The sequence below is a fragment of the Blastomyces dermatitidis genome, assembly GCF_000003525.1.
Source record: "Blastomyces dermatitidis ER-3 genomic scaffold supercont1.1, whole genome shotgun sequence".
NCBI classification, from domain to species: Eukaryota; Fungi; Ascomycota; class Eurotiomycetes; order Onygenales; family Ajellomycetaceae; genus Blastomyces; species Blastomyces dermatitidis.
The window spans coordinates 627063-646779 of NW_025544774.1; the positions used below are offsets into that span (position 1 = coordinate 627063).

Consider the following 19717-nt stretch of genomic DNA (forward strand, 5'->3'; position numbering starts at 1 on the left):
GTTCACTTGAGAATTATTCAGATAGATAAGATATCTGCAGAAGCTGAGACATGACTTTTATACTGTAAATTCTGATAAGTCAGAATGATATAATCTTTGCTAAGAATCTGATTGTAATAAAGATATTAACACTATCATTTACAAACTCTAGTCTATAAGATAATAAGTTTCTACTGAGATGAACAGTCTGCAGTATATATAAGAGAAGAAGAAAACATATTCTCATTAAAGCTAAAAAATAAGAAAATAAATAGAGTCATAAATACAATTTAGAGATTAACAAAGAAAAAATAAAGAAAATTCATACTTATATTATTAATACTCATAACACTCAATCTCTTCATAACTATCAATTTCTCTCTTCAAAGAAGCAGAGAGTATTATATCTGTGATACAGACAATTGTTGCATTTGATGTGAAGACTATCAGAAATGCACAGACTTCAGAGAAGTCAGATATCAGAGTGTGTACAGTTGTAGCAGAGTCTTGAAGACTGATTATCTGTGTATGTAATCAGATATCTCTTATGAAGCTGTATTCACTCTCTCAGTTATGCTGAAGTATTCAGTCTGAAAATAATGAAGATGTGAAGAGAAGGCTCATCTGTTCAGGTCAACTCCTGTCACAAATTCATGACATTTGCATTGTCTTGATTATCTGGATTTTGCAGGTACCTGAGAACCCATCTCTCATTGATAATGAGATTGCAGAAATGCACTGTGACGTGAGAACCATTGATAGAGAACCTAGACATATTCACATATATCTGGTCAGAGATTGTGCAGGCAGGGAGAGGGTGATCATAGGCCCGCAGGGCTGTAGAAGACACTGATAACACTGAGAGCTTTGTAAGAACTGTCAGCTAGAGTCTGTAAGAAATTACTTATAAGAAGACTTACAGTAAAGAAGGAGACTGCACTGCTTGAAGCCAGGAACTGGTCTGAAGAAGGGATGAAGTGAGCTGCTGGCCTGAAGATTGAGTGCAGTGGCAGGGCTGAGAAGAATGAAGATACAGTCATGAGCAGTGACATCTCTGCTTCATCAGCTGGTAAAAAGTGATTAGAGAAGTTGTAAAGACACTTATAAGAAGCTTGATAACAGTCAGACATTGTTTATGAAGATGTTGAAATTGAAAAAATTTTTATTCTTGAGAAGTTCTTGAATCAATATACAGACATTGTCAGAAATACTCTCTCTCTATCATCTGAGTGAAAACACTTCATGAATGAATGAGAATACTCACAGTTTATGAGAATAAGAGCTGTTACAGAAAAAGAGAAAAGAAGATGAGATTTCATGAACAGATCTGAGATATTTATACTACTCTAGAGAGATTTGCTTACACTGTGAATGATTTCATGAAACAGTCAGATCACTCTAGTAAACAAGAGTGATTATGAATCACAGATCTGAATCTTTCTATATAACTATAAAGAATGATTGTAGACTGCAGACATCTTGATTCTATAATTCTACAGAGTTAATAAAAGAATGGAAAATTCCTCACAATTCTACAGTATCAAAGAGCAATGATTTGTAAGAATGAATGAAAGATTAACTTGTAAATGTTTCTCTTTGATAAAGATAATCTTATAGAGAGTGATTCACCTGCAAGATGAATCTGTATAATAGTCATATAAGAATCTCATGAAAATGATTGAGAGTCAATCAGAACTCTTCTATATAAAAGATATGAGATGAATCTGTATAATAGTTAGAGAAGAATCTGTAGACTATAAAGAATCTTACAGAATAAGAAACTGAGTGACAGACTCTTTTCTCTTTATAATAACAAGGAATTTTTCCTCACTGAGGTTTTTTATAGATATGAAGGGTTTTTAGTGAGTATCACTGCAGTGCTGAGCTGACTATGAAGTCACTCAGTGAAAGGCTTTGTGAACAAAGTCTTAGAGAGAAGAGAGTATGTAAGAAATCCTGCTTCTCACAGATTCTTTATCTCTATTTCTATCTCTCATGTAATCAATAGAGCTAGCGGCCCTTGGCTACACACAACTATATAGACTGGAGTTCATGAATACTATTCATAACTCAGCTTGAATACTATTATACATTTAATCTCTACATTTATCTTTCTACTGTGAACACTTCTAGTAGTTAACAGTATATATCACGCCAAGCTGCAAACACCCGAATAATCGCCTGCGAGCACTTATTCTTACAGGTTTCTAATAAATACAGAGATGTACAAATTACTTCAATGAATTGCTCTATGTTTCTGGGCTGAGAAGTTATTATCGCATGTATTTAATTGTCACTTCTTTGTATTTTTCTATGTTCTTGTTATCTTGGTATGATCTCAACACCTGTATTTCCTTCTGTATAATTAACACTTGACCTGTATTTAACATTATACAAGAACTCATCATAAGCTCCGCTTGCATATAAGTATAATGAAAGAATAATAATAATAATGATAATAGTAAATTCAATGAAACTTTATACATCTTTCACAGTGTGTAAAGCTTTTCATTCAAGAATAGCAGAGATTTTCTCAGAATTCATTCAGATTCTCTTATCAGCTTCTATGATAAAATCTAGATATTTTATACTCTGAACTTTAAAATCACACTTATCTATAACTATCAGTAATTCTGCTTCTTATAATTATTATAATACTCTTTATACATGTTCTTGATATTTCTTTCTGAACTTATCAGTAAAAATGAGAATATCATTGAGATAAGTAGATATAAACTTATTAAGAAAATCTTAGAGTGTTTGATTAATATACTTCTAAAATATACTGAGAGTGTTAATCAATTCAAAAGATATAACTACTCATTCAAAGAAGTTATATTATATTCAGAATACTCTAAGTCACTTATCTTTTTAAGTAATATAAATCTTATAAAAAGAAGTAATAATATTGAACTTTATATATTATTGAGCTTGTCTGATATATACTAGAGTTTCATTGATAAGAGATAAAGAATAACAGTCTTTCTTCATTAATCTATTCAGTTCTTAATAGTTTATACAGAATTGAAGTTCTTTATCTGATTTCTTTGTAAAGAGAATAGAAGCTGCAGTGAAAGAGTTACTAATATATATAAATTCATTATTTAACACATCATTGAGAATAAAACTAAATGAAATTAAATAAGATTACTTTCTTATTTTTTCTAAGTTATGATCTCATTTTGAGATCTGATACATAGTGACTTTGCATGTTTTTTTAATAATTAGTCTCAGCAGAATTCACACTAATAAATGTATAGAATCAGATAAAATGAAATCAAATGTAAAATTCATAGTCTCAGCAGTCAGTCTACACACTTCTTATTAACGTTAATCAGCCGCTTCTTCAGAGGTGATTTCAGAGACTTAAAAGTCTATTCAGACAGTAAAGACTCTTACTTATGTATAGATATTTAAGTCTACTCAATTCATAACATCTATGTTATTCTTTGACATAGATGTATAAGTGACTTAGATGTAATATCTTCTGCTATTATTCTGTATACTTTTAAACTTAATAAGACAGTTATTTAATGTTCAGAGTTGTATACAGAAGCCTTTATAAGTCAGAGCTTTATTAACACTTATAAGAGCTTATAATAGTTTAAAAGTCAGTGCATTCTTAAGCATGCTAATCTTCATTTAATTCTCTCAAGATTGACTGTCTACTTCTAGAATTTTAGTGTTAAAGTCAGAGATAAATGTTATAAGAGAAGTATTTCTCTATTAGATACTCTGTAATCAATCTAATGTCTTCTGCTGCATAGTATAGCAGTGTCTTTAAACCGAATATCAAGATATTTAATAATGTTATCAGAAGTATATAATATTAATTTATATGTCTTTATTTATAAATAAAACTTTTGTTTCATACAATCTTTCAATCAATCATTGATATATTAATCTTGATTACTTAATAAATCAATGATATCTTCATCTACACTTAGTTTCATAAGTATATTCAATCTTCATAACAGGCAGAGAGTGAGATTAAAAGTATTAAAATATACAGAAGTATCTAGACATTTCTTTAATATTTACACTATCTCTGATTCAGTCAGTGTTGAAATTATCTATACAGAAGTTTCTTATTAAGTTAATTATTGAATTTCTTTGTATTAATATTATTAATTTACATATATATCAGCTATCTGTTGTTATTATAATTTCAATATTACTCAGAGTCACTGCAGCACTGTGTCTATACTTGTGTTTAAGAATTCACTTATATTATCAGTAGATATAGCTATATTATTTCTTGAATATATAGTATCTGCATCTGAGAGTTCTTTAGAAGAAGTGTATTTATATAAATATCTCATATATTTAAGATATTAGAACTCTCAGATCTTTCACTGATATTTTCTTTCTAAGATTTTATTCTCTTCATGAGATCTTGTTACAGAGCTAGAGTAACTGATAAGCAAGTCTCTATCTATCTAGCAGAGATTCAGTGTCTGCTTAACTAGTCTGTAATAAGTTATTATCTTATTATTACATATTATTACACATTCAGATATCTTCTCAATAAGTAATTATTTCTAATAAGAAGATGATAAATATTTTTCAAGTATAAGAGATCTATGCTGAATAGATCAGTATTAAGATATAGATCTTATATAATAAATGTGAAAAATGTTAGAGAAGAAAAAAGAGAGAAAGTGCAGAAATCAGTGATCAGAGTATATATTTATACATGTACAAGATAAGCTTCAGAGTAGGAGAATAGAAACTCTGTGAGTTTCTCAGTCAAGAATCAGTGACTGAGAATCAGAGCTTTCAGGCTGAGAATCAGCGCCTGAGAATCAGAGCTTTCAGCAGAAATCTATAAAGTATAATGAAATAATCTATCAATCGGGCCTAGCCCGCTACATAGAAGAAGATAAATATTATAAAGAAGAGAATAAAGTAAGAAATAACTTATCAGATAGTAAAGTAGTAAAAAGCTATAAATAAGACTATAAGAACTGCTTAATACTAGATTAAAAAGAAGCTTAGAGATGTAAGAAAGACTCAAGAGTAAAAAGAGAAGAAAGAATAAGCTACTGTATAACAGTAATTACAGTTAAATAAGAAAAGAATTAAAGAATTTAAAAATCATCTTTCTAATCAGAAAAGTAGATTCTTAATTTTATAAAGAGTGATTAAATTATATTATCAGAGCTCTATCAGAATATTTATGTATTCACTATTAAAGAAATCTGATAATAATATAATCTTTACTAATTTAATAACTACTTACTTACTAAATCTGTCTTCACTCAAGATTTCATATTCTGAGTGAGTTATTAAGTTAAATAAACATCTATAGAATTAGCTATATATTTTTATATGTAATTTTCTATATATATTTTCATCATATAATATATCACCTTAAAATCTAATTGTATTGTTGAGATATTGTTGAAAATATTTCATCATAGTGATGGCGAAATGGCGGGTGTTGGGTGTAAGCGGGCGTTGAGTGGTTGATCACGTTAATTCATGTGTGTTTATGCCTTTACACTAAAAAGACCTTCAAAATACTCATTTGACACATTTGTCACTATAGACTGCTGAGTAAGTGTCAGATCTTCAACTATGTGCCTGCAATGTCTAAAGTTTTCTTCGTCCGAGACGCCTTTGGTGGTTAATACAGATTTACCCTGCGAGATGGGAATGACAAGACGTTTGCAACATATGATGATATATACAAGAAAAAAGGGCGGGTTTGTCGTATTCTATATGTATACTATGTGGAGTATTATATTTGTTTTGAGTTTCCTAGACAGCAGGTATGAATTCCCTCATGAATTACCCGTCACGCAATATATGTTTTACTCTACTAATATATATAAACGCTCGCACGACGCTTGCTCCTTCAATGCACGGGGAGACGAATAAGGTATCAATATGTGCTAAGCATCATTTTCTGTATTCTTCTTCTCAGCCCACCAACCCTTCCAATTATATCGAATAACTTCATTCCCGCATGCCCACCATCCAGCAGTTAAATTGCGAGCAAAAACCTCCAGACCAGAGTATCTGCCAGTAAGGTGCCGTTCCTCATCATTGGATGTCCCGTTGCACGATTGCGCTGGCGACGAGAAGAATATATTTTCAATCAACTCCTTTAAGTTTGGTTTCCGGGAGTGAATGTCGGCAACTGCGACGATAACCCTGCGTCTTATTTCACAAAAATTAGTGTGCCTTTCGCCGTTGTTGTCCTCGGCGACGTGCTTCTCTCTGTGTGCCAAAATTAGCACTTCGTATGGCCTTCTCCATAGTCCATCCAGTGGCCATGCAGGCTGGCCGTCAGTGGTGGTTTTGACCCAGACCCATTCTTCAAAGGGGTGTAGGCCTGCCGCATCAAGGGCATTTAACGTAGCGAAACGAGATTTTAACGAATTCGTAATCCAGATTGCGACAAGGGCTTGCTGTGGATGAAGATGATTTCGTAGGGTTCCCTCGATTATTGGTTGAAGAGGCCCGGCGTGTTCTTTGTAATGCGAGGAGCGGCGGACTGAGCGGTTCGGCCACGGCGGGTCCATGAGAATGAAGTTGAATTTTGTATCTGACGAGAGCGCAGGAATGGGACCAGGGTGAGATTTCGTTGGTGGAGTAAGATGACAATTGATAAATGTAGATTCCGGAGGAATGTTGACAGTTATATATTCTGGAGGAAAAGATCCGTTACCAGTAGTAGTGCATGGCTGCTGTTCAGATTTGATATTCAGCACGGTCCGGACACGCGTGGGGTTTTGGACAATTATGCCTTGGATTTCATCTAAACCTGGAACTTGATTGATGCCAGGCGAAAGTATGAGAGGAGGTTCATTGAGAGCAGAATAACAACAGCTCTGAGAAGGTACCTTATTTGTAGAGATAAAAGTTGGCTCTTCTAGGTTCACGCTTGGACTTCCCGCATCTGGATCATTCCTCTTACGCTTTGGAGGATGTTCTTCCTGGTCAAGTTCTGCAACACCTTCGTTTCTTTCGTGGAGATCGCTATCACCTTGCTGTACAACGTGGTTAGACAAACGCGTATGTCTGGGGAGACACCAATTAGCGTGATGGCGCTCCCGAATTTCCTGAAGGGCGTTGCTTATAATTGGCACAATTTCTGAATGAAACCGTTGTTGAGAACTTGGTATTTGAGCTAAAATACGATTGCGAGACTTTTCCGATTTTGGTTCTGGTGGTTTGGGATATGGATGTTGCAAAGGGTCGCAGGAGAGTAAGATAGGTCCACCATCTTTGAACGTGCTAGGCTCCAATTTGTTGCTGTTATGTTCTGCGAGTCTCTGCGCGACAACAATGGAAGTAGGAATATCGATCAAGGTCACTGTCCTAGAGGTATTTTGGTACAGAATTGCTGACGTGCAGCCCTGTAGCTCCGACATGGCTTCGAATTGCAGTCCCTGATAGTTAGATTGACGCCGAGCTCTCGCAAACCATCAGCGGGGACCCTCTTTGGTCAATCAGCAACGGACCAGCTAACCAGCCAGGAGATGGTTCCTGCCCCAATTCCTCCACAGCCTAACTCTGAACTTTCCTGTTGAACGTAATCATAAGTGGCAGGGCTGAGGGTGATGTATTGCCGAAATACCACAGGCAGGCAGGAGATGAGGCTCAAATTAAGCGCGTTTAAACGCCGGCTAGCCGCGCTCTCGGGACTTGACATTCAGGTTCTTGGGAATTGCCAGACGATCACTAGTGAATGAGCTAGAGAGACCCCTGCAGCCAATCCCAGAATGATATAAGCGCGCCCTCGCTAGTGGTAACGAAAAATTTGTTGGGGGGTCCCGGGTTGATCGACCCTTCTACCAGCAGTGCGCTGGTGGTGACTGAGCTCTTTTGCCCCAGTAGCCTACAGGTTATGAGACTGTTAAGCGTGAGCCCCGCTGTGGTCAACATGCATGGGTTCAATCCCAGGATGGACTTAAGAATATAAATCCCAAACAAATACCCCGGACATTAAACAGTGCCAAGAGACATTCTAGGAGTGTGCCCTAGGAGTGAGCCCTTGAAAGAATGAGCCCTAGGAGTGAGTTCACTGAGAGAAGCCACTGAGAGGAGTACTGTACTCTGTGGTAGCTGGTCCGAGCCTACAAAATTCAAAATAATTTTGCAAATTTAGCGCTGGCGCGCGGCAAAATCCTACCTACAACACCCCGCCAAAGGGCAAAAACTAAGAGTACTAAGTTATTGAGTATTTTCGGACCTTAAACACGCATATACCATGCCACGATGGAGAGGAAAATTAAATATGAGGTGAACTGTCTCCTCCCTCTTTAACATTGACTTAGGGCCTTGTTAGAAAATATGGAATGGGAACTATAGTTTGTGCGACGAAACGAAATGGATGACACCAAAGGGAAAAGTGAAGAACGAGCTCATATATTTCCATGCACCTAAGCTCTATCTATCTAGCCATGTATATGGCGGGACTAGGATGGGTAGACTAAATAAGCTAGAGGCTCATATTATAGTAAGCTGTTAATAAATGGTAGTATTTCTCTATTTCTTCGCCTCGACCAGCTTCACATGTTTCTTCTACTTGCACGAAGATCCGACTTGCATGATCTAAAATCTCATAGCTTTCAGGAGATCTAGTAAAACACAAACCGGGTAAATGTTTATGGCGTGCACCGTCCCGTAAAACGTGGATAGAGACAGCATTCGCGAACGGTATAGCGCGCGCACATCCATGCTAAGAATCGCTCAAGCCCAATGCCATAACCACCGTGAGGTGAGGTTCCATATCTAGTTTAGGAAGGGTAAAAAGTTAGCACGAGGGGTTGAAAGGAAGCTCAGTCAACGATTGGAAAAAACTTCTAAGGAAAAAAAAAAAAAAGAAAAAAAGAAAAAAGGCCATGCACAGAGGAGCAGCTGTAGGCAACAAGGGTTTTACAAATAGCAAAACGCTACAACTTACTTTCGCTGGTCGGTGTACCAATAATATGGCGACGGATCCATCCCTTCCCGTTTATACGCCGCCATCAGCTCATCCCAGTCCTCCATCCTCATACTACCCCCCACAATCTCGCCAACACCTGGCATAAGTACGTCCACACTCTCTGTAACGCGTAAATCTTCAGGGTCCTTTTTCATGTAAAACGCCTTAATCTCTACGGGGAAATGAGTAAGGAAGATTGGCACGTTCAACATGTCTGTCATTTTCCGCTCTGCAGCTTCAGCAATATCATCGCCAAATGTATGTGGTTTCCCTTGTTCGTTTAGGATCTCGTGCTCACGCAGCCACTCGATTGCTTCGGCGTATTTCATTCGCCTGAATGGGCGTGATGGTGGTATGAAGTTCGGGTTGAGCTCCTTGACATATCGCGCAATCAATGGCTCTGAAAGAACGGTGTCAATAACACGGCAGATCATATCCTCTAGATGATCAAGCAAGTCGGTGAAGCTGATGAAGTCGAGTTCCGCTTCAACATGAGTGTACTCGGATAAATGGCGGCGGGTGAGAGATTTCTCTGCACGGAAGGATGGACAGACGCAGAATACATCACCAAGGGATGGAAGACAGGTTTCGAGATACAATTGGGAGGATTGGGTCAGGTAGGCCTTTTCACCATAGTAGTCGAATTCAAATAAGGTGCTTCCTCCCTCGACTTGAGTTTGCACCATCGATGGGGGCGTGACTTCTAGCATACCCTTTTCCTCGAACACTTTTCGGAAAGCTCGAAGGGTCGCAGCACGAACCTTGATGATAGAGGATGAAGTCTCCCCTCGAAGCACAAGGTGTCTGTTGTCATAGAGAGTGTGGGGATCCGAGTCGGGAGCAACACGCGTAGTAATAGCCTCCTTGTCACCAGCAGCACGACCAATTATGGTGAAGAAGTCCGCATGGAGTTCGCGATCATCATACGCATGGTTCTTGGGCGGTACTGCTCGCATTTCTCCATGGATTGCAATCGATGTTTCTAGGGTCAGAGTCATCATGTCGTAGGTCTTGACCAGATCACCTGAGAAAATACATTGTAGTAGTCCATACCCATCTGACAGCGTCACAAACATCATATCCTTTTGCGATCTTAGGCGATGGACCCGTCCGACTACACGAACGCGGGTGCCAGGGGTATCATCGCCGTCACTCGGTCTCAGCTTGATCTTGGCGGGGTCCGTCTCGTTCAATCTTATCTTGAGTGGCTTGGGTAGCGACTCATCTTCCTTGATGACCACCTTCTTAGCCTCTTCGAGGACTAATTTCCGCTTTTCTAACTCTTCTTTCTCGCGAATAGCTAGCTCCTTCTCCTTTGCAGCTTTCTTCTTTCGTTGTTCGTAGAGGTTGGTGGCCTTTTTCAGCGCGGACTTGGTCGCGGGCTTCCATTCCAATCGCACAGAAGGGTCTTCACCTTCATTGATAGGACGTGTTACCGATTTGCGCGTCAGATAATGAATATCTGGCGTTGAAGGCGGCTGTTGGAGGAAAGCATAGACTAGAGTCTTGTAAGGGGAAGACTCAGTTCCGGTTGCGGTCTGGTCATCATTGCCAACATCTTCGTCGATATGTACGAGAACTGCGGTGGAGGCTGCCATGGTTGTATGGCGCCTCTGGGTATCAAAATAACCTAGAAGATAAGTTGCGCGAAAAATTATTGCTGTTTGTCAGTTAAATGTGCGCTGGTGAGTGTTCTGTCATTACCTTCGCTTTTTTTTTTGAGGCGGGGAGCAAAAGTCATGTGAGTCATAACCCTAATTGCCCCTCCACGCTGGATGCCATATCTAAAGTGGGAAACAGTCCTATCAGGTACGAAAATATCTTAACGGGGATAACTACAATGAATACGATGTTATCATTTATATTTCAATCATGATTATATGTGCGATAAGAATGTACAGTGATGAGCCCAAATGTACGCTCTGACATTGCATTTAACCCTCGAATAGCTTCTACAGCAACGGGGCGATGGTAAGGTACCGTAGTTGTGGGGAAGCCCAAGAAGAAGAAAAAAAATTCAGTGTTAAAATTGGCCATTGACAATATCGTTGAATGACATGGGCTAGTCCTGCTAGCAGGATGTACAAAGCTTCAATTGACAATATGGCTACGCTCAAAGTACGATGAGGGGCGGGCGATATGGGTTCGGAACGACGCATCAGTTTAGACCCAACAACCTAGTTCATGAAGTATATGGTGACTCTGAAATTAGTTTCTCAGGAGCGTACAGTATCAGGCAGCCTCAGGGCAAAAATATGTATCAGGAGAAATGTCATGTGCAAAGGTCGAAGGAAAAGAGTGATGCAGTGGGGAACAGAGCATAGGAAGGGGGTTGCTCTAGACCTGAACCAATGTTTCGGAGGTGTCCTATTCAAGTATACACACCGTGTGTACGGATACTTAATGTAGGGTTAAAATTAGGAATCATCTCCACCCCAGCCCTGAAAAGACGGGTTAAGCAAAGAAACAGCAAAATAGATATGACAGTCACACTACAGTCCGTAGTTTGGTACTTTTTTCTCCGACTCACCATGCTTATTCGGTAACTTAATGAACGAGGCTCAGCAAGATTGTTCAGTTTCAGTCCAGCATCCAGCGGTTAACATGCATCCTTCATTCCCTCCCACATGCAGAGGGCCTAGAAATACCATTATGCATATGGAATAAGCTTGGTAGAACAGGCATTAGATGTAGGAGCACGCTGACTTTAGCCGCATTTTGTTCCACACAATTGTTTGGCTTCTATGAGAAAAAACTAGTCCATCAGACAGTGGGAGGGAGGGCAAGAAAGGAATGTGGAGGAATGGATGATGGGCGCGTCAGAACAAGCTCGGCTTCGTGAAATGAGGTTTAGCCCAGAGAGACATTATGGGTTAGGAAGTGAATCGCCATTAAAATGGGAGTGGATGGCCGGGTAATCGGGGCTGAAGACAGGCGAGCCAGTGCGAAAGGAGAAAAGGCCAACAGAAGAAAAAAGAAAATAACAGAGCAGCTCTAAACTAAACGCGACTGACGCAAAATCTCATCGACAACCTGGCCACAAGCTGAACAATGAGCAACGCCTTGACGGGGGTTCGTGTTTGAGGCCCCCCTGCTCTTTTAAATTTGGGCAAATAGGGAGAGTAATGAAGTGCCTCTCTCGCCCGATATGCCATATTATGGTTCATGGCTGGGCCCGCGCGCCCCATGCCGACAATAACAAACAGTTTGCTAGTACCCGGATAGGTCAGAGGAATTGGCAGATCCTTGAGATAGACTCGCATCAAAAGAGGTTCCAGGAGCCTGAGTTGGGCGGGTATTTGGGTGTTGTTCAAATCACAAGGAATGGTCGAATTGTATCATGCGCCTATGGGGGAGGAAAAAAAAAAAAAAAAAAAAAAAAAAAAACCCTGAAACATTCGGACGGGCGTACGATGAGTCCTTCGTGCCGTGACATCTGTCCCATGCCGCAAAATCGCCCACCACTCAGAGACCTGGATTGATCGATCAGTTACAGCGTAAAGCAGAATCCAACTATGGTGCGCTAGGCGGGGATTTGTGGTCGCTGTGCCGCAAAGTATGGCATATCTGCGCCGTCTAATAATCTCGGCGAGAGGTGGACTCTACATACTCATTGGAGAGAGTCCTTGCAACATGCCGCTAAAGGAAATCATTAAAGAGAAAAGATTAATCATGGCATCCAGTTGAACGTGGTTGGAGAAAAGTTGAACATGGTTAGAAAATCAACCCAGATCATGTCTAGAACCAAGACCCTATCCAAAATACACATGCACTAATAGACTGATTTCTTCACACAACACAATACTGATATATTTAAAAAAGATGAAATTGTTTTTCAGTTGAGTATTCTAGAGAGTAACTCCACTCCTCTATAATTCTTATCTTTAATATAACTGTATGTGTTGAGTATTTGGTGTTTTGAGACCGGAGAAGCTATTGTGTGTATGTATTTTAGATGTGGTTGACATGGAGTGACATGAGTAGAGTTTTTGATTTTCCTTTTCTAACCATGCTCAGCTTTTCTCTAACCAGGTTCAACTAGAACCCCGGATTAATCACAAACACCGAAGGGCTCGTTCAGGCGAGTTGTCACGTAGTCAAAGCCTTAGAGGGTGATGAGGTGGGCCAATGTAAATAGGTCGAGCCAACGATAACTAGTGGACATGTACGATCTTCGTTCTAGCGGAATGCCAGCGCTTGCTCAAGAAGAGCGGTCAGGATTGGCTGACAGGCGCGTTGGTGGATCTCCTAATTTTGAAGATTTGCTAATTTACGGGCGGAATTCTAAGATGCCGAAGATACTAGCATTGCAGGATCCTGCCAAATCCAATTCTGTGCATTGGGCTTCCAAGAGGTGCTTGCCTCGTTTTCGATTTTGTTGGCAGCTGAACCCGGAATTACCATGGTTGCACTGCCACCTGGTCGGCTATTTTTTGATATACAGAGTATCTTGTGACCAAACACGCATCAGCTTTGCAGAAAAGATCTCCAAGGTCGAGGAGCGTTAAACATGCAAAAAAAAGAATAAACCATCCATCTGCAAGCTGCAAGCTGCCAGAAACACTGCGGCATCATGGTCTGGGATAAGGAAAAGTGGACTCTTGAAGACCAACCACAATTCGAAGGCCAGGGTGTACGTTGTGCCTCGCGGCTCGAGGCCTGCATTCCCCGGCCGACAATCCTCAAGCACAAGTGGATTTTCCCAGCCCATCACCCAAGCGAGGTCTGGAAGGGAATGAAGAACGCCGCAGTAAATGAAATACCGCAATCCGGGCGCTAAAATATTGACATGGCATTCGATTTGGGGACATACATTGGTCTGATAATTGTCAGGGTCCATTTGCATTTCTATACGAAACAGCACGCGAAAAAGAAAAAGTGGTAGAAAAGTCAGTAACTAAAGGAACCGAAAGCAAATGAAGGCCTCTGCAAAGAGGGTCGCGGCACGGTTTTGACTTGTTGGGCTTCCTGCATATTAAAGTTGACAAATCCATACCATCGTCCACTAGCACTCAGCGCAGGGGTTTGGCAGCTTTGATACGGGACTGACTGACCAGCCTGGCAAGGAGGGCCAGCATTGGCAACGATGCTAACAAAATTCCAGCAAGGTGTCAGCAAAAGTGCTCAAATGAGAACACATAGGTTGGCTTTCGAAGCATATTGGAAGTGTCCGTGAGACATGCGCTTGTTGATTTACAGACTGGACAGACTTGGAGCCCCTGCAACATGGACAGCCAACAAATGGCAAAAGCCACCCTCCGGCGCGCGGCTACACCTTGAAGTGTAACAGTAGCTTATCGAATCACTGGAACCCCCAACTTCATCCTCAAACTTCATAATATGGACCCTTGTTGCGAGGAGGTGTCTTCCCTCAAGGATAGGCCGGAAGTCGGTTGAAATAACGTTACTTGTTCAGTAGAAACAAATACGCGGCTCTTTTGCAAAATAAACGAAACAAACGAGAAGAACAAAGAAACACAAAATACACTGTAATAGCCCTCCACCAGTAAGGAAAATGAAAGCTCAAAAAAGGGGTGAAACGATCAACTCAAAAGTCGAAATACTCAGAAAAATATGCAACTGGGACTGGAGCTTTTGGCTGCTACCAAGCCAGCAGGTCCGAATTCAATCACGTGACCAATAATTACTGCGGGTCGCTTGTTGTTAAACATTGGATGGATTTTGAGGCAAGGCTAGCATTGGACGGCGGGGAAAAGGTGAAAATCTTGGGTTCACTCGTGAGGTCCTTTTTGATGTGCACGAGCTATCCAAATCAAATCTTCAGGGGGCATCTCGTTGTCTGCTATCTTCCGCCCTTAGATGCACGGAGGATATGAACAAAAACGGGGGGCCCAGGGCTCTCGTTTTGCAACATAACTGACGATGTTGTGATAGGAGGCGTAGCTTCCTGCTACTTCATACTTAACTCCTGACAGGTGAAATATAGCCTCTTGGGAGTGAAAAGCCCCCCCTGCAAGAGAGCAGCACCAGGAGCGAAACACGGTTTTTGGATTGACCATTCTTTTTCTTCGGCAAGGTCACATACTCCAGATGCGCCGCAAGCACTTCTCATTATGCGAGTTTTGATCGCAATTGACTGATGCTCGAAGCCCAACTCTTTATTTCACCTATCCTGGAAATTCTAGGTCTATTTCTCTGGTTGGTCACCCTTGAATCACAAGCCGGATAGCCCCCGCTCAGACTCGCTGTTCATTTGATACCGCATGCGCTCCATCCATGCGTGGCCCCGGCATGGACAATCATCCAAGCTAAAGTTGCGCGTCTATCTCTCCACAAAAAGACGAACGAAAGCTCCACCTAAAGCCCGCCGGCCCTCTTGTCACCATACCGCTGCTGACTAACAATGTGATGATGAAGGGCCGTTCTCTGCTACGCTTTTCTGAGGGGGTTCGTCTGAAAGTTTAAGAACTGGCAGATCACCGCTCGTTTAACTTTCTTTTAAACCAGTTCAAAGGCCGGCCCTGGGGAGTGGGGAAGGGGGTTGTTTTGTCTTTGGCTAGTAATTTTTGGAGGAGTATGCAAAAATGACTACCCACAACTTGCAAAAAGGATTCCCCGTTTCCTAGGGTGCTCGCTTTTGGTTAAACCCGAGTTTGTTCGGGGATTTGGGTTTCCGTCTGCCGCCGGAGGAGTTCTTCTGGTTTATTTCCCTTAAAACCGAGACTAATTCAGTGACTCCCGTTCCGCTGAACGTCTTCAGCAGGGATTATTGAAGAACGAAATGCGTGAACCGAATTACACCTGTCCAGAAGAGTTGGACAAGCAAGTCTTGATCTGCACTACGGCGTAAATACCCCGTAATTCCTTTGACTTGCTTTTAAAAACCGAAGGATGCTGAAGAATTTTTGAGTTGAAAAACGTGAGAAAATAGACGCTCGATTACTCATTGCCATGAGCTAGTATTCTCGTATTTCTTCGTTTTACCTGTTCTCCACACCATATGCTATTTTGATGCTATTGTCTATACTCAAACTAACTTATTTTTAGTTTATTCTTCTCATCACAGCCCCATTCTTCTTTGCTTCCTACTAGTCTTATTATTCTTTGGGGCCCCAAATGATTCAAGAAATTTCTGCATTATCCTCTTTCAGTAAGTAGATTAGGAAAAATGGAGCCTCCTTGGTGTCTCCTACCTTTTATTTATTTTTCCATTGCATGTCAGAAGAGTTTCAGAATATACACAGATGTAGGGGCGCCTGTAACACTCTCGTCCATCGGATTAGATAAGAGTTCAACCGCGTCTTGCTTCTCTGAAATATAATGATCCTAACGACGCCATGCCTGCATTTTTACCATGGAAGAAGATACTCAAGAAACTAAACCAAGTACCTGAGCTGCTATGTTTCTGGTGGCATGGGTTTTTGTAATTTTGGCACCAGCCACGGCAAGCTAATTATTATGGTTAAACATGCTGATGATCGATGTCGCAGAAAGGAGGGAGCTTCTCTTGGCATTTCTTGCATGGCGGGGGGGCGTGGGCTCATTCAAGTGTACGTAGCTAAGTGACTCTGCGATATCTGTACCGTACCAAGATAGATATAAAAACTAGTTAATTACACTCAGAGTCGGTAGCTGGAATTGTAAAGCTGCGCGCCTTGAATAAACACGGTAGGATGAGTGACAACGAGAAAAATGAAACTCCTCATGACTCCTTGGATAGCCACTGTGGCATATTTATAGCATCAGATACGATGGGGCTGGCTGCATCTGCCAGTTAGAGATGCGCAATAATCCATGACACTCCACTCGTTACATATGTACATGTACGTGGTCATTGGTTTCATCCCGGAATGGCCCGCAAAGTTGGAGATAGTTTGAAGCTCATTCCACCCATGAAATAAGTGAAATCATGCAATCCCGCGGCCTCCATTTCTGACAACTACAGCGTAGAGTACACGACCATGGCGAGGAGAAAATACTGCAAAGGAATATCAAAAAGTGGGACGCAGCAGCGGCATCAAGCCGATTGAAATCGTCTTCCTGCTTCCTTCCCTGTTAGACTAATCTTAGCTTCGGAGACTTTTTAAACGTCCTTTGAACCAGCCTTTTTTCCTTTTCTTTCGTCTTTTTGTTTGCTCCACCCTGATTCTCCGAAGTATGAATTTATTGCCACCAAAATTGATCAAAGATTTCCTTTCGAAACAAATATGGATAGGTAATACGTCGTTCTATGAAAATGCTGTCGAAAAAAGGTGCACAACAAACAACAAATCAATGATTCTGCTCTCTGGAACCCCAAATTTGGATGAGATTGGTTGCAATTCTGACCAACAGGGAATTTCCCTGCCAAGGGAAGGGGGACTTGCTTCTAGAAGCATGGCCCTTGTTGACACACCCGGTGGTGTGCTTGGTTCCTCCGCAAAGTGAGGTCGCGATGGAGGCTACGATGATAGTATGATACCAGTCTCACTTTAGCCTCAAAGGTCCCCGTTTGAAATAATACCTTTGGAAGGATTCAGGCCAAGCCATCTGTTGGGGGCCAACACTGACAATGCATCGCTTCCTAACTGGCCTTGAACCCAAATATTAAGTATTAGCACATTGGTGCTGTATGTTGTTTTTGTTGTTGTTGTTGTTGTTGTTGTTGTTGTTGTTGTTGTTGTTTAGTGGGATGGACAAGTTCCTTTGACAAGTCAACACAAGCTTGGGAGATTTCTGAGCTGCAACATCACTTCATAACTGATAGCACAAAATATTGAGCTCATTTCAGTAATAAGCCTCCCGGAGAGGGTTGCATCCATGGGTCTGTGACGAAATATGAGTAAGATATTGCAGTAGTGTGCGAGCTATGCCCAGTCCCCTCCTGCCAAAGGCCACGCCTATGAACCAATAATGAGAGTGATATACTCCGTAGAGGCGGGAACCACGCCTCCACAAGATGTCTGTGGCGATCGTTGAGACCAATTCCACCTTCCCATCCTTCCTTCCCACAGTGGAATTGCAAGTCAGCATACTCTGTACAGAGTAATGGCCAAGAACCGCTGAGGAGCAGTTGCGGTGCACGCGGGAAGATAAGGTAGGTACCGCATGCCTACCCAACTCCGGACTCCGGATAGGATAAGCTGCAAGGGGTTGGACCTTGGGATGCCACCAAGTTCTTTTATTTAGCCTTCATCTTCGTCCCGTGCTTAACGGGGGGCCACTGATGGACTGAGTGGAGCTTAACTTGAAAACAAGACGGAATTCATGATTTCGCCCACAAGCTCTCCATCCATCCCATCGAACTTTTGCTTCTTCCATAAAAGTACACTTAACACTTTGAAGTGCAACCTCGTAGCCCAATAAAATGGGCTAAATCATCAGTGAATGAGCCGCCGGTTCTTTCCCCGCCTGTTCCCCTATCAATAAGGTCTTTTACTTCCAATGCCAGCGGATATTAGACGAAATGACCGCTCTGCACCTTGAAGATGGGGGCCAATCCACGCGCGCCGTCATGGGTTAAGTCCGTGATCGCTGTTTTTTCGACCTTTTCCAAGCCAGCCGAATCCTTTGAGCAAGGAAGGCAAAAACAAGCTGTCAATAGCCCCTTCAAACGCGCCAAGCTCTGACCCAAACAAGCAACCTAGTACGGCCTAGCGCCCCTTACTAAGCATATAGCTCATACTGAATAGCAATCAATACACCACTCAGACATTCAACAGGTTATGGCCTGAATTGCTTGTTTTTTTTTAACCTTCTACTACTACTACTTTTTCATTTATCTGAGATAAAAAATGTCTTGTAAGTTGTATTACTGAACTACAGATGAATTCTGATAAAAAGTTACTCTTTTAAAAGCTTTGATTGCAGGAAAAGAATTAACTTGAAAAGAAATTATAATATTTTTAAAAATATATACTATAGAGTTATTGAATACATCTGTAAGTAATATAATAAATAATAAAAACAAGAGTGAATATAAGTAAAAAATATTTACTTCTGAGTTTAGAAATGAATCAGATTAAATAAATAATATTATTATAATATAAATAATAATAAATTATATAAAAAAATAAAATAGATAAATAAAACTATTTATATAAAACTTAAAAAATAATTTAACTTTTTTATAAATTACTTAAAACTTCATTAGAATCATTAAATTTTAAAAAAATAAGTTTTTATATATTTAAATCTTTCAGTTTTTAAATATTTGTAAAAGATGTAAAACTTACTTAGTTAAAAAGATTACTAGCTTGTAGAAAGTTATATAATGAAAGAATTGATAAGTCAGATTATATAATCTGATAATATCACTATTAGTACTAGTACTGCAGTTTACATTAATTGCAGTATATATTAACTATATATAATATATGTAAAATAGTAAATCTTGTCTTATTTCTTTAAAATAAAGATGAGTGAGTATCTCTATATATATATATAACTAGACTGACCGTGTGACCGTGTCTGGGACCAGGACCAGATTTTTTGATAGTCTCATTACCAATTTGACTGATCTCATTACACGGTTTTAACATTAGATAGTAGTCTCATACTGTCTCAGTAGAACTTACTGTCTACTCTTATCACATTTTCCAAATGAGACCATGATTTCCACTTCTCAATTTAAATTATTTTTATTGCTTTAAATGACTTTAAATCTCATTTGAGTGTTACCAAAAAGCGTTACTTTTTAAAAAATTAAAAATAGTCTAAAAAAAACCTTAAAATGTCTAAAAATAGTAACTTTATGCCAAGAATGAGACTAAATGGGACCAAATGGGATCACTTTCTCATTTTTTTCAAGTCATGATTCCATTTTAAGATCTGATATATAGTCACTTTACATGTTTTTTT

At 40.1% G+C, this 19717-nt stretch overlaps 4 protein-coding genes across 6 annotated transcripts; 2 read left to right on the plus strand and 2 right to left on the minus strand.

The window, feature by feature from the left end:
* Positions 1–5469: 5469 nt before the first annotated feature.
* On the minus strand, positions 5470–8041 carry BDCG_00072 (MT-A70 family protein). The gene has a single exon (XM_045415579.1). It carries the CDS (start codon positions 7359–7361, stop codon positions 5877–5879), a length of 1485 nt encoding a protein of 494 aa, XP_045271501.1. The 5' UTR covers positions 7362–8041; the 3' UTR covers positions 5470–5876.
* A 101-nt stretch (positions 8042–8142) lies between these two features.
* BDCG_00073 (asparaginyl-tRNA synthetase) lies at positions 8143–17576 on the minus strand. 3 transcript variants are annotated; one of them, XM_045415580.1, is made up of 6 exons: positions 16268–17576; positions 16072–16134; positions 14101–16010; positions 11448–14006; positions 8897–11358; positions 8233–8724 (listed from the first exon to the last, which is right to left on the minus strand). In XM_045415580.1, the coding sequence occupies exons 5-6, from the start codon at positions 10513–10515 to the stop codon at positions 8598–8600; spliced, it is 1746 nt and encodes a 581-aa protein (XP_045279005.1). In that variant the 5' UTR covers positions 10516–11358; positions 11448–14006; positions 14101–16010; positions 16072–16134; positions 16268–17576; the 3' UTR covers positions 8233–8597. The 3 variants fall into 3 exon arrangements, with proteins under 3 accessions (XP_045279006.1, XP_045279005.1, XP_045271502.1); XM_045415581.1 differs by lacking the exons at positions 16072–16134; positions 16268–17576 and having other exon boundaries at positions 8143–8724; positions 14128–15361; XM_045415582.1 differs by lacking the exons at positions 16072–16134; positions 16268–17576 and having other exon boundaries at positions 14115–15361.
* On the plus strand, positions 13081–13425 carry BDCG_16051 (uncharacterized protein; the record flags this gene model as incomplete). The annotated part of the gene is made up of 1 exon (XM_045425326.1): positions 13081–13425. The coding sequence occupies one exon, from the start codon at positions 13081–13083 to the stop codon at positions 13423–13425; it is 345 nt and encodes a 114-aa protein (XP_045279007.1).
* BDCG_16052 (uncharacterized protein) lies at positions 13491–14093 on the plus strand (the record flags this gene model as incomplete). The annotated part of the gene is made up of 2 exons (XM_045425327.1): positions 13491–13667; positions 14022–14093. The coding sequence occupies 2 exons, from the start codon at positions 13491–13493 to the stop codon at positions 14091–14093; spliced, it is 249 nt and encodes an 82-aa protein (XP_045279008.1).
* Positions 17577–19717: the final 2141 nt, after the last annotated feature.